The sequence below is a fragment of the Pelodiscus sinensis genome, chromosome 13, assembly GCF_049634645.1.
Source record: "Pelodiscus sinensis isolate JC-2024 chromosome 13, ASM4963464v1, whole genome shotgun sequence".
NCBI classification, from domain to species: Eukaryota; Metazoa; Chordata; order Testudines; family Trionychidae; genus Pelodiscus; species Pelodiscus sinensis.
This window is the reverse complement of record NC_134723.1, coordinates 32,113,442-32,127,454: the sequence shown is the minus strand read 5'-3', so window position 1 is coordinate 32,127,454 and position 14,013 is coordinate 32,113,442. Positions and strand designations below refer to the sequence as shown.

The following is a 14,013-nucleotide window of genomic DNA, read 5'->3' as shown; positions in this document are numbered from 1 at the left end:
ATGTTGCTACTTAATTTGGGTTTATTATTAGCATTTCAGAGTATTTTTAGTATGTTGTTGATATTTGTCCATAACTGATAAGGTCTCTCCCTTGTTTATGGAACTAACTTGATTTAATTTGGCTTTTTAAATATTAAAGGAGTTTTCTTCTACAGAAAAAATTAAACATTTATATATCTCATCTTCTTGGGCAAATTAGATTGCCAGAATAGCCTTTCCCCAGGTAAGCATAGTGGTGGACATGTATTGCATAATGGTCAGCCATTTTATTTAAGAAATTTTAATTATCTCCTCCTCAACCTTCGCTGAAATTATCCAACAGCCAGAGGAGCAACCAGCTCTTGAAAATTAATTTGGTTGTGAAGTGTTCCCCAGTGACTAATAGTAATTAACTGCCTAGGTGCCACATGGTGGGGTGTGATATGTTTTATTTGACTTGTCAGGGAGCTCTTGGGGAGACAGAAGCAGGGGGCAGAGAAAAGTTTGGAAATATGATAGAAATCAGGGAAATAATTTCTGTAAGGTTTTCTATCCAGCTCTCTTGTTTTGGTTTAGAGTTGAGCCTGATCGTGTTCCTAAGGGGTTCTTTGGTTAAGTGGGAAAAGAATGGTTATAAGTTTGAGGTACTTCATATGTTACTACTGACCAATGGTCCATCTAGTCCAGTATCTGCTGTGTGATAGTGGCCTCTGCTGGATTCTGTGGAGAAACTTGAATCACCTTCTGAATACACCTGCCTGTTTGTGGTTATGACTTATTCTAGCTAATGTTTTGTATCTTCTTGTAACACCACTTTTCCTAATAGATATGAATTATTCCAAAATGTGTTGATATCTTTATACTAGTTCATATGACAAATTTTTTCACTGCAACTTTTACAACCAAATATTTATGTAATAGGGTGAAGAACCTGATGAAGATGATGCTTATCAAGTCTTGTCTACATTAAAAAGAATCACTGCTTTCCACAAGTAAGTGGAATCTGTCTGAATATTTTGATTTTCATATTTGCAATATATTATTGTTTCTTATTCTATTAAATTGATTGTTTTAAACTTTGCGTGGAATTCATTTTTGTTCGATTTAAATACAAAAACATTTATACAGACATATACTTGACATGATTTAAATTGAACACTTAAAAGCATAGGATAGTTATTAAATACCAAAATCTAGAATTAGTGCAGTGAATTATAGCCATTTCATGTTACAACACTGCTTCATTTTTGCTTTCTCCAGTGCTCATGACCTCTCAAGGTGGGATTTGTTTGGTTGCAACTACAAATTATTGAAAACTGGTATTGAAAATGGAGACATGCCAGAACAGGTATTTAAAATATACATAGATAAGTATAACAGTGAATATACCTTTTTAATATTTGTATTGGGATTGTTTTCATCTAACTCTTGTGTTTCTTAATCACAGATTGTTATTCATGCACTGCAGTGTACTCATTATGTAATCCTTTGGCAGTTAGCAAAGGTTGCTGAAAGCAGTTCTACAAAGGTATGTCATGCTTTAGCGTTAAGACGAATGGAATGTATAATCTTTATAAAATTGAGATAGTCTGTTAATTTCCTGTTGTAATCTTTAGCACCTCTAGGCTCACTCCCATCTATCCTCAACTGAAACAGTTTTAAATTAAGATGGAAAAATGAATGAATTCACACAACGCTGGAAATTCCGTCCCCTTCACTTTTGCATTCCTATTTAAACCATATCATTGTGTGTGTTTAAATAATTTTAAGATAATGGTAGCAAAGCTTTTCAGATGAAAATTAGCCAGTATGTCACTGTGATATATATCAGAATAAAAATCTTAATACAGAGTATAGAGCCAAATGTAAAAAATATAGTATAGCCAAGGCTCTTTGTGCCCTTCAGGAATTGGATGTAAATTCTGAACAAGCCCTGAAGTATCTGTGATAATTCATTTAAATGAAAAGGTTTTTAGGTATTATTTTTAATAAAACAATCTGGGCAGTATCCTGCAATTTGTTTCTGCATTGGTTCAGCCTGTACTATTTTAATGTTTTTTTGCATTCAACAGATTTTTTTTTTTAGTGATAACTTTAATGATGGAGTTATGCATCATCTAGAGAGAGCTGAAGATTTTGGTAACTGCATAGGTAAACCTTGAAACTCCTGGCATCTGAGAACACATGGGATGTGGCATCTGAGAACAGTCTGGGATGCAGATAGCTAGATGCTTCAACTAAAATGACCCTTTGTGAAATAGAAAATAATATTGATTCTTGTTTATCATCATTAGCTTCCAGACTGAACAACCATTTTAGATTAACTTGTCAATTTACACCCTTGAGCTGCAGCTTTGAGAATTTGCAGATTCAGGAAGACAATACTGAATCACTTTGTATTCAATTCAGATTTAAAAAAACATATATAAATAAGCTCTAGTTTAAAAAAAGTAGAGGAGTTACAGATATTACGCTTCTGCTGGAACATGCCAGTTTTTGTTACTTACATTTTCTGTGTTTTTGTTTTTGTTTGTACAATAATGTTTTCCTGCCTGAAAGAGCTGCTTAGGCAAGCAAAGCTGACTTGGAGTATACACAGGGCACATAAACTGTGCCTGTAAACTGTGAAACTAGCTGCGAAATGAACATAATAGAGAAATGAAGACGTTTTCTCTGATTCTTTTCCCTATCATTGTTACAAGTAATACTTATTATAACTGGATAAAATTTTCTCATAGAGATGTAATGTGACTCCGTTCCTTAAAGATTTATTTGGAACCATATTGGAGCACATTTTTGGGACAAATTTCAGGGTCGCAGGATCATGCAACATTGGAACCCACATGATCCTGTTTGAAAATCCTAGGAAAACTGTTGTGAAAACTCAGTGTCATTTGGGTAGTAGGGAGGAGTGAGGTATCTAGCTTTGCAAAGGAAGCATGTGGTAATTCCACATCTAAGACAACTTGTGAGAAGCCAGAATGGATGGCTTCTTTTCTTTTTGGTTTTGAGGCTAGAAACAAATTTTCATAATTTGAGAAGAGGTTGTTCTCTAGCTACCCCTACCCATGTTGCAGTGAAAAGTGCACTGCAACTTTCTGCAAAGCACACTGGAATTCTCATCAAGTCTGGCAATAGGAACATAACTACATTTTGTAACCCCAAGTTTAGATAGTGACATTGTATTTTCTGTCACTGTAATAAGAGTTTTAGACACTTGAAACGTAAAATAACAAAATTAAAACTCATTTTTGTTGTACTTATAATTAATTGATGTTAGTGGGTTTGATGTAAATCATTGTCTAATAATTAAAATAGTAGGAAAGAAACAAAATTCCCAGCATATTAATCCTACTTGAATAACTCTAACTCACTCCCTAAACACTTTTTCAAATCATCTACTAAATTACTTTCATTTTTAATGGTGGATCACAACACATTTTGTAAAGCATTCATTGCAAAATTATATTTTCTGTATTATTTTCACTTGCTCTTAATTACTGAGAGTATTTTTTATATGAAGAACATTTTTTGTTTCTGCTTTTTATTCTCTGTCATCCCAGTTCTTCAGTGTTCCATAGTGGTATTACTGAATCAATAATACACAGTCTAAAGATTTATATAACAGATTGGAACTACATCAAAATAATCTCTTGGCTAAACACTACACTTTATAAAAGTTAGTAAATGATTAACAGAACACAAGCTATAATGAAAAACTCGTTTGGATAATCAAACTTTTACCTGTTAAAAGTCAAGAAATTGCAAAGTGTTACTACTTTACCTAGTGGTTATTCTCCTTTTCAAATGCATAAAATTGTTCAAATTAGGGAATTGACTTAGAATTTCCTGAGTTTTGTCCTCTGTAGTTTTTGAAGAAAAAAAAAATCCCAGAACAAAAACAAAACTAATGATTTCTTAGTGTTTTGATTCTTTGTGGTGTCATAAAGAATATGACAAAGCAAAGTCCTAAAAGACTAGCTTCTGGTGTGTGGGGGTGCTGGGAGTAAAGGGGATTCATTAATGAGGAGTCAGGTACCCTGGTTTTGATGCTTTATAAATAAAACAAAATGGAATTGTTTGAATTGTGGTTTAGCAAAAAGTTTAGTGTCTGATAATTAGGTATGTCACAAGGATGATTGAAGAAGTAGAGTTAAATACTGAATAATAGGATTTAGGAATGGAAACAGTGACGGTTCACTAAAGATGTGTCAGGATCTCATTAAGAGTAATGAGGGCCAAGGGTCAGACCAGTGGGAGTAGCAGAGGCATTGGCAGTTGGGTTCCATACCAAGGGAAGGAGTCCATGTCAGGATTCATGCTCCAAGTTGGGGCACAAAGCTAGGGAGCTAGGGAGTAAGGAGCAGGGATGGCAGTTAGAGGAGATCTGTGGTATTGCCTGGACAGTTCCTGTAATAGGATTTATATAGGGCAGTGAGCCAAACAGGAGCCATGAGGCTGCTTTCTTAGATACCTTTAAGGCAGAACGTCTCATGGTCTGTGGCCACATTGGATTATGGAAAGTGGAAGCAATCACATTTTTGAAAATTTAAAATGTCCATAACTTGGTTTAAAAGTTGTCTGTTCTATTGTATTTAGCTGCTTCACTGTTACCAACTGATTTCAGTTGATTACAGTTGACTGTCAGTTGAACATCAGTTCAACATGAGGACAAAGTTTGCAGCAGAGAGCCAGAAAGTGGATGTGGTACATCAGGCTTAATTAATGATCTTGTGTTGTTACAAAACTAGCTGAGTACTGACATTGCGAATAAACTGAAGTGGAAATCAGGATGAGGTTCATCTTTGGTGGTGATGCAATGCATGCTATTAAACTGGCAAATTACATTACTAATCTCTAGAAAATAAATGTGTGATCCATTTCAACACTTTCAAGATGGGAATAAATAAATTTGTTGAAAGAGAGGACGTAATTTAAAATGTCTTGCTCATGTGTTATAGTTCCATTGACTTCATATAATACAGTTCTGTGTTGGATAGAATGGTTATATGTTTCATGTCTACTGTGTATTTGTCTGTCTGTGCATGCTTCTGTCTGTCCATCCATCTGTCCAAGAGCTTCTCCTAAATGGCAAGAGCTAGGACCACCAAATTTGGTATACAGCTTCCTCCTATCTTAACTTAAAGCAAGGTAAGGGTATGGTGGTGCCAGGAAAATGTGATTGCTTCTCAGCAAAGCACTCCCTTTACGTTTTATAGCAGGGATGTTTGTATGTATAATGACCACAGGGAGGCAGCAAGGGGCCAGAGATGGGGACCAGGACAGCTATAACCCTATTAGGGCAGCACTGGAGAAAGGGACAGAAATCTACTATATATCTGATAATTAGTTTATCGATGTGTCTGTCTCTGTGTGCCTGAAATGGGGTTGCTTCTCACAAAAACATACAGAAAAGAGACAGAATCGCCAAGCAGGTGAAAGGGTTTGTCTGGAGACATAGGTTTCTTTCCTCCACTCTCCAATCTGGGACTGCTCTAGCCCTGAGCCTCCCTCCCCGGGTACCTTTTAGGAAATGGAGGAGGGACTGAAGCTCCTGCCCACCTAATTTGTAAGGGAATGTTGCTGATTGTTCCACTTTGTCAGGGAGTGAGGGGAAGGTGCACAGTTTGTTACATTCCTCACTCTGGCAGGGGAGAACAACAGGGTGACAAACCTGGACCTACCCCCGCTGGGGGAAATGCACTCCTCTCTTGGCTGTGCCAGCTAGAGCTAGAGCTGCAGCTGCCATGGAGAGGTGCTTTTCTCCTGGCTCCAAGCTGCTGTGGTGACAGTGCTGGGATAGTCCTCACTCTCTGGGGCAGGTTGCATACTGAACCCATCGTCCCTAGCTCCACCCCAGAGCAATTATTTAAATGAAGCATGTATATTTTCAGTTTCTTTTCCAAAACACAAAAATTTAGTGAAGGACCCAAGCAATGTCAGGTAAATCTTCTAGTATTTTATAAAAATACTTTAAACAATAGTAAGGTTGCAAAGACAAGCATGTAAAAAGATCAGGCATATTTCTTGGGCTCAAGAACAAGTTAAACTTCGGCTGGCACCAGTAATGAGTTTTCTTGTAGGCTACCCTTTGGAAGAGGATAGGTAAAACTGAATCTGTGGGGTTTTACATATCGTTCTGTTATAGGGAGTCACGTGTGAAGTGCCTAAAGTCTACTAGAGGTCAGTCCTGTTTAGGCTCCGTTATCCAGGTTTTGAACATCAGTGACGTCACCAGTCTTCCTTGCCACTTGGGTTAATGGAGTAACTTCTTTAGATTGCAGCAGTAGTAGTCTATACTGTGTCTATAGTGGAAGTCTACTAAGTTTACAAAGGACATGCATCTGGCAGATGCTTTTTCAAAGCCAGCGTAGTTGAGTGGATGAGATTTAAGTCTGCCATGTTAAAGACCTGAGTTTTTTCCCCAGTTCTATCAGAAGTGGTTTGTTTTTTTAACAAACTCTCAATTATTTTTTTCTCTGAAATAATGTTGCTGCTTGCCTCTCTTCTAGGCTAAGGATGTTTATCCTTATTGATAATTCTGTACACTTCATTACCTTAATGATTGACTACCTGTGATCTTGAGGTGAGACTAGAAGTTGTGGTCTCTAGCTCATAGCCCAATTAACTTTGCTGTACCATAAAGGATAATAGAGGATTTATTTTACCTGTGTCCTGTCAGAAGATCCAGTTTTATGGAGGTTTTTTTCTTCTCCCTTGATGACTAAAGAGCTATTAACTGGACACTTCACCTTGAATGGTCCCATACAATGTCTGTAAACTGCTGTTATACTTTGTATCTAACTATGCCATTCTGAGTACATTTCCTTGACCTGAAGATCTTTATGTAAGCTTATCTTTCCCCAGCATGATGATGAACAAGATTAATTCAGTTTTAGCTATGTTTACCTAATTTTCTTGGAGTGCTTTCACCATCAGAAGTCTCTGAACCCGAATACACTTCCCTCACAGATTGTTTTACTTAAAGACAGGAAAAGCAGCAGTGAATTTTTGCTTGCATTTTTCAAATACTGTCTGAGGGAAGGGAGCAGAGATATCCCGTTCATCCACTCATAGGTGCTCTTTAATCCAAGAAATAGGAAAGAAATAATAGCTTCTAGCTTCAAACCTGAAAGCGTTTCTCAGCTCCTTGAACATATCTTAAACTCAGTCTTCTAAGAATGTTTCCTCCAGTATATCAGGGGGATGAAATATTCAGTCTTCTACAACATTCCTCTCTCAAGTTCATATGGGTTGGAATTTTCAAAAGCACCTGAGAGTAAAACACTTAGCTGCTATTTGAAACTATAGAATATTTATTTTTCAATATAAAGTTAACATGTGTAAAACTGTATTTAATTTCTATTTAAAATGTTTTATTTTTAAAGGAAGACCTTCTACGTTTAAAGAAACAGATGAGGGTATTCTGTCAAATCTGTCAGCACTACCTGACCAACGTAAACACTGCTGTTAAAGAGCAGGTTAGTGACTATTCTGAGCCTTACTTTTTTATAACAGTGATTTGATGCTCTTAAAAGCGTTTAAACAATCTAAATGAGAAATAATTCTTTTTTCCATTGCCTATATGGGTATGTGCTGCTTTCTGGATGCTCAAGCCAGTGAATTCTACTTAATTTCCCCCTGGACTATATCAAAGAAGGATATTTGCCCAACTATTGCTCATTTCCATCAGACAATCAGAGGCAGCAATATGAATTTTCAGGAAATAGTTCTACTTTGTAGTAATAATATAGTTTTGATTATATTTAGGAATAATAGTTCTTAAAGTGCTTGTTCATATTGATTTCAGTCAGGTGTGCATGCGTGCACATACGCAGTGTCCAGATTTTTCCAAATCAGCATCCAAAGGGTTAGTCTGGGCACCCACTGTAGTTGTGCCTTAATTTGCACCCAATATAGAGTCCTACCGATTCACCAGCTCTCACTTCCTTCTTACCAACAGTGGTGGTAGGCTAGAACTTCCCATAGCCCATGCTCTTGCAAGCACATTGTACCTATATTCAGCTATATTTTGTCTTAGAGTTCTTCTTATATAGTTTGTGTTCGTTTTTTGAAAGATCTTTCCATTTTTTGTTCTGATTCCCTGAAACTATGGTATACTGCAGTCCCTGGGGTACAAAAACTGCATGGTCTCTGCAAAGCACATGCTAAAAACCAATCCTCACTCCTCCTGTTTAAGGTGCTTTGGGGAGAGTCACCAAAGGTAGCATTGTCAGATTTGCCATGAGTTCCATCCTAGAACACTGAGAGAGAACAGCAGCTCCAAGTACTTTTTAAGGAGGCTGCTATATGCCCCCATTGAGACCTGAGCTCAGGAGACCCAGCACTAAGCACCTCCTTGTTGGCTTGAAGTGCCCACGCATGATACTCCATTTTGGTGCAAAAAAAGAGATTCCTTTGGGCACTGACACAGAACTTCTTGAGGCTTAGCTGTGAGAGTAGACACTGATCTCACTCAGTGGTGCCTCAGGAGGAAAAAAAACCCAGTAGGGTCAGGCCTCAACTATGTTTAAGGAAGTGAGATCCAAGTTGATCCACTTCAATAGATCCCTGGATAGTCCCGTATTGACTCCTGCCCAAGAGAGGGAGTTCAGTTCAGTTCAGAGCCACACCGTCACTGGTCCCAATAGACCAGCAACTGCCACTTCCCTCAACATTAAAAACCTTTGAAACTGCTAAGGACCTGCTGCATCTTATGACACCTTTCTTCCCTCTGAGGAGGAAGGATTCTCTGGCACCTCCATCACAAGATTGCAATCAAATGGAAAATCAGCAATGATATCCAGGCATTCCCTTTCTCCAAGAACTGTAGCACACCTTCACTCAGGCAGAGAGCCCAGCCTCTGTGGTGCCTAGGTATTCAGCACTTCTGTGATCTTCTAATTCAAAGAGCTTGGAATCTAAGTCACTCATCCACTGTCTCAAGAAGAATATGAGTTGCTGGTCGGGGTTGAGACAGAACAAAAGACACCATGGCTTCCATAGTGGCCTTTCTGGACTCCCTTGACATTTCACCAAAACCAGGAAGGTTTCCAGGGACACTTTTCAGTACCATCTTCAGTAGCCTCAGCCACATTTGTTCCACTGTTGACTATACACCACACTTAGCCACCTATTCTCCCGCTGATGCCATCAGCGGCTGTGCCAGCACCAGCAGCAATTTCCATGTTGATATCTCCTTCAACATGGATATCAACCACAGCACTGGCAACTTTACCACCTTGTGAGTGATTGAGGCCACTGACAATGGCACAGGTGTCATCTCTGCTTCCACCTCCTCAGGCAGCAAGCTTGACACTGGTCCCTCCCATGGGCCAAATGGAATACCCCATCAATGAGGCATGAGAGTGGTTCCACAAACAGCAGATGTTACTACCTTCTTACTAAGAAGAATGGAAGCATGAAAATGCCACACTTTGTCCCAGAAGGTTGTCATCTCTCCTCATCTTCACCATACAATTCTGTGACTCTCTTGACAAACACAAAAGAAAGTGACTTCCTGTTCGCAGTTCTGGTTCCCAGTATAACGTCCCTGGCAGCTGAGTTTGGATGAAGTCGCAGGGGAAAAGCAACAGGACAGAGAGTGGAAGAGATTGGACAGAGATTGTATTGACCCCATTGTGCTAGCTTCTGTATAAGCACTGAACAGAATAACAGTCCCTGTCTTGAAGAACAGATGACTTTTTCTCCTGTTGTTTGACTCTTTACACAAGTGGAGAAAGTAATCAAGGCATGCTTCTTTTTGTGACTGTTAAGGGAAAACAATGAAATTGTGTTTAGAAATAGTAGTGTCAAATAGACAATAAACAAATCAAAGGACACAGAAAAAATGGTTTACATATAATGAGAGCTGAGGATGTGAATGGTTAACTGGTTACCCGTTAAGCATCACCCTTAACGGGTGAGTACCTGGGAGCAATCCCTGGTGACAGCCCATAGGGGGAGGCACAGCAGGAGTGGGAGCTAGCCACTCCGCATGGGGCGGAGGGAGAGGGAGGAGAGGAGAGCTGAGAGCAAAAGTTGACCCTTCTACGCTTGGGGCTGCCAGCTTCTGCTGTTGGCAGTCCCAAGTACAAGGGTGGCAGCCCCAAGCATGGGGGGAGGGAGCAGAAGCTCTCCTCTCCCCCCTCCCACTTAATCAGTTAACTGGTTAAACCTAAGGGTTAACTAGTTAACAGGGATTTTACATCCCTAGTGAGAGCCCTGTCAAATTCTCTTTATTTATAATTTTCCAATTTTTGGGAGGGGGGGGGGTGATTTTTGTGTTTTGGTTTTTTTATCTCCCTTGGTGGTAAAAAGGGTGTTGGAGACCTGTTTCTGAGGAGCAGGAAGCAATTAGGTCCTGCCACAATTATATGTAGTCTGTAGAAAGTGGAGAAGGTCATTGTGACAGAGGGGTAGTTGGGCCAAACCTGAGCAGCACTGTGAATTTTTCAGCCAGGTTGCAGTGTCTGGTGCAGGAAGCCACCGCTAAGGGGCAAGTGTGTTCTGTTTTATTTAATTTGTTTCTTTTTTTTTCCATTTTATTTTGTGTTTTGCATTTTCAATAATGTGGGGGCTGTATGTTGAACATTGTTAATTGTTGTGTGAAATTTTCTGACTTTTTTGCTACGTTGGTTTTATTTTTGAGAGGAGGGCCAATATTTCTTTAAGGTATTTAATTAATATTTAATTAATATTTCTTTAGGATCATGCACTCAATGTAAAATATTTTCTGTCTTGGGAATATAAGGAGTTTTTTTGTTTAACTTCTAATTTATTTAAAATACTTTTTTCTGATAAAGAGCAAAGTTGAAAAAATTCAATAGAGGAAATCTTTTTTTTTTTTTATAGGCTTTCACTATTCTGTGTGATGTCTTGATGATCTTCAGCCATCAGATTATGTCAGGAGGGCGTGACATGTTAGAGCCACTTGTTTATACTCCTGATTCTTCATTACAGTCTGAACTGCTCAGCTTTATTTTAGATCATGTCTTCATTGACCAGGATGATGACAGCAATAGCGCAGGTATCTCTCTCTCTCTCTCTCTCTCTCTCTGTGTAAAATACGTCAGATGTTTTCACTGTTCACTTACTGTTCTTGCTTGTGCTCTTGCATGTATTCGCTATCCAGTGTCCATGTTCTTACATGCTCTTGCCAGTTCTTGTAGGCATGCAAACACAAAAGTATATATGAACATTGAGGCAGCCATTTGAAATTAGTCGTGATTTTTGGATGTTGAAAGTAGTGCTGGGGGAGACAGAGTTGGATTGGTAGTCAGAAGATAGGTGAGAAATGATCAGTGGTAAATAATTTATCACTTGAGTGTGTTTCTTGTGTGTTACCTTACTTTAACTTACTAAATAAATTATGTGAACATCTTGTAATTTGTTTAGGAAGCCCTTTGGTTTTGATAACTTAAATTATCCTAGCCAGTTATCTTATAAGTGTGTGAAGAGTAACCAATGTTCTGAACAGAGAAATTGTTTAGGGTGACGCAAAAAATATTTTACTTTTTAATGTAAGGAAGGAAATATTTAGACATAATATTTGCTGAGGGAGTGGGGGAGGCTCAGACAGATTTATTAGACCAAACAGTAGTCTCCTATGGAAGTAGTAGAAGTTCTATCTTGTGGGATTTTAAAAATAGACTAGAAACATTAGAAAACATACTGTGGAGAACAATCAAGAATTGTCAAGCAATGCCATGAGTGTTCTTCCAACTCTTTCTTCTGTATATGTATTTTAAAAAAATCCTATAAAATAAATCTTTCTTTTTGTTCAAATAAAGGGCCTCTCTTTGCTGCTGTTGAACTCAGTAGTAAAATTCCCATTGATATTGGGATCCAGGGTTAGGCCAAAAAAACTTCCCCTAAAATACAAACACCGTAGAGTGAGCTACATTACTTTCTTAAAAGTCTGAAAGATTTACTGGTAAACACAAAAGAATCTAGAAACCAGAGTATTCTAGTTGCAAGATTACTCTATGACTTAGGTTAATTGTTATCCACGTGATTTTAGTTACCTGTGTTTTAAAACTACATTGTTAACCTTGGCATTGAACTTTACAGTTTGGATTGTGAGCTTGTATTTTTACTTTTCTTCGCTGCACTCAAAATAAATACTACTTAATATTTCACAAAGCAGATGATTAGTTTGTAAGGGTGTAAAGTGAAATGGGGACTTGAAAACAGCTTGAGATAATGAAGATGTGAGGCATTTCACATTTACATCCGGTTCAGATTGGTCCTAGTATTACAGAGACTAAAAAATAGTTACAATCATGTGGTGTAGAAGTTATAAAGTGTCAGCCGCACAAACTTCTGGTAGAGTTGGCATTGTTGTTGATAGTTTGTAAAAAGGCATAGGATTTTTGAGGGTCAGGTGTTTCCCCACTTAAAGGCATTTCTTCCCATCACAGTGTTGGTGTTTTGCATAAGATTTTATTAGACTGTTCCTATGTGAAGAATGAAAAACACTTTTTTATTGCTAAAGAGTAGAAAATAAATTGTAGTAATGAGGCTGCCTTCAGCAAACATTTTAAAAGTTTTAACTTAGCAAAATATTGTCATACAACACTGAAATTCACAATTTGTCACTGTAATCTGGCTCCTTTATTGTTAGTAATTACACCTTATGGTAAAGTGTAACACCTTCCGTTCAGTGGTCTCAATGTATTTTAGAAGACTTAAGCCTTGCAGTTTTCCTTGGATAGGTAGTATTCCCATTTTTCAGACAGGCAAGGTAATTTGTCTCAGAGTAATACAGCGAGTCAGTGGAAAAGCTGAGAATAGAATTCTTGAGCCTTAACTCCTTGTGGTTGGCTGTAACACTCCTTCATATAGAAATAGAAGGCTAAAATGTAAAGTGTTCAGCCGCTTAAGTAGCAAAATGAGCTGAATAAAAACAGAAAAAAATCAGTACTTTAATGCTTTGCATACCTTCCAGATGGACAGCAGGATGATGAAGCTAGCAAGATTGAAGCATTGCACAAAAGAAGAAATTTGCTTGCAGCTTTTTGTAAACTTATTGTATATACTGTGGTTGAAATGAATACTGCTGCAGATATTTTCAAGCAATATATGAAGGTAAATTTGAAGATTTTGTACACTAAAAAATATTAAAAATACTTCAGTATAAAAATTGTACTTGTAATTAAACCTTCTGGGTGACTGTTTCTTTGATTATGTTAAAGATATATTTAAGCCCAATATAGACGTGCAAGTGTTCCCTAAATAGTTTTCTATAAAGAGAGTTGCAAAGACAACTTATTATGCTAGAGTAACACATTCAGTTTTATTGTCTAAAAACATTTCCACAGCTCATATGTAACCCTTTCAGTAGATTTATTTTCCCATCCTGATACATGATATTTTTAATTTCTTGTGTTTAGGAAATTTACAGTTTTTGTTTTTTTGTTTTTTTAAATCTTATGATAGATGAACTGAATGATGCCCAATTCCAAATGAAAAAGAAAATATATAAATTATTTTTGACACACAAGACCTGTTAGAATTTTGTAGGAGGGAAAAGTTACTGTGTCCAGAAGAAAGAGATTTCCAAGAAATAGAAATTTTGTTCCTCACACATAGATGACTGCTTTTGATCGATAAATAATACCCTCTGTTCCTGGGTTACAGAGCCATACCTGGTAATCCTGAACCTTCTGTCTTTGTACATAAAACTTCTTTGCTCAATAGCTGTACAAAAAGAAAAATTAACTATGCCATGATAACCACATCCCCCTCTGAGCTTGTGGCTGTACTGTAGCCATACACCTGTAGCATTGCTAGTGCTGATGCTCTAGGCCAGTGTTTCTCAACCAGTGGCACAAGTATCCTTATAGGTACTCGAGAATTTGTGGGGGAGGTGTATGTCAACACAACTGAAATTTGGAGAAGACTTAAATTTTTGTTTGTTTTACAGCATTTCATTATTTTTTTCATTTACACCCACAATTTTTCATCACCCACTCAGCTACGATTAAATTGTTTAAACAAATGTATTACAATGGTAGAAAAAAATTGTCTGAA

General features: G+C 37.6%; 1 protein-coding gene across 5 annotated transcripts in view; it reads left to right on the top strand.

Annotated features, from left to right (window-relative positions):
* STAG2 (STAG2 cohesin complex component) overlaps positions 1 to 14,013 on the top strand; it is a 223,882-nt gene that overhangs the window by 175,710 nt on the left and 34,159 nt on the right. For all 5 annotated transcript variants that reach the window (XM_075940974.1, XM_075940976.1, XM_006115390.4 and 2 more), the window contains 6 exons: positions 901 to 971; positions 1,240 to 1,327; positions 1,427 to 1,507; positions 7,368 to 7,460; positions 10,834 to 11,008; positions 12,929 to 13,068. In XM_075940974.1, coding sequence (XP_075797089.1) covers positions 901 to 971; positions 1,240 to 1,327; positions 1,427 to 1,507; positions 7,368 to 7,460; positions 10,834 to 11,008; positions 12,929 to 13,068 — 648 coding nt within the window. The remainder of the gene's footprint in view (positions 1 to 900; positions 972 to 1,239; positions 1,328 to 1,426; positions 1,508 to 7,367; positions 7,461 to 10,833; positions 11,009 to 12,928; positions 13,069 to 14,013) is intronic.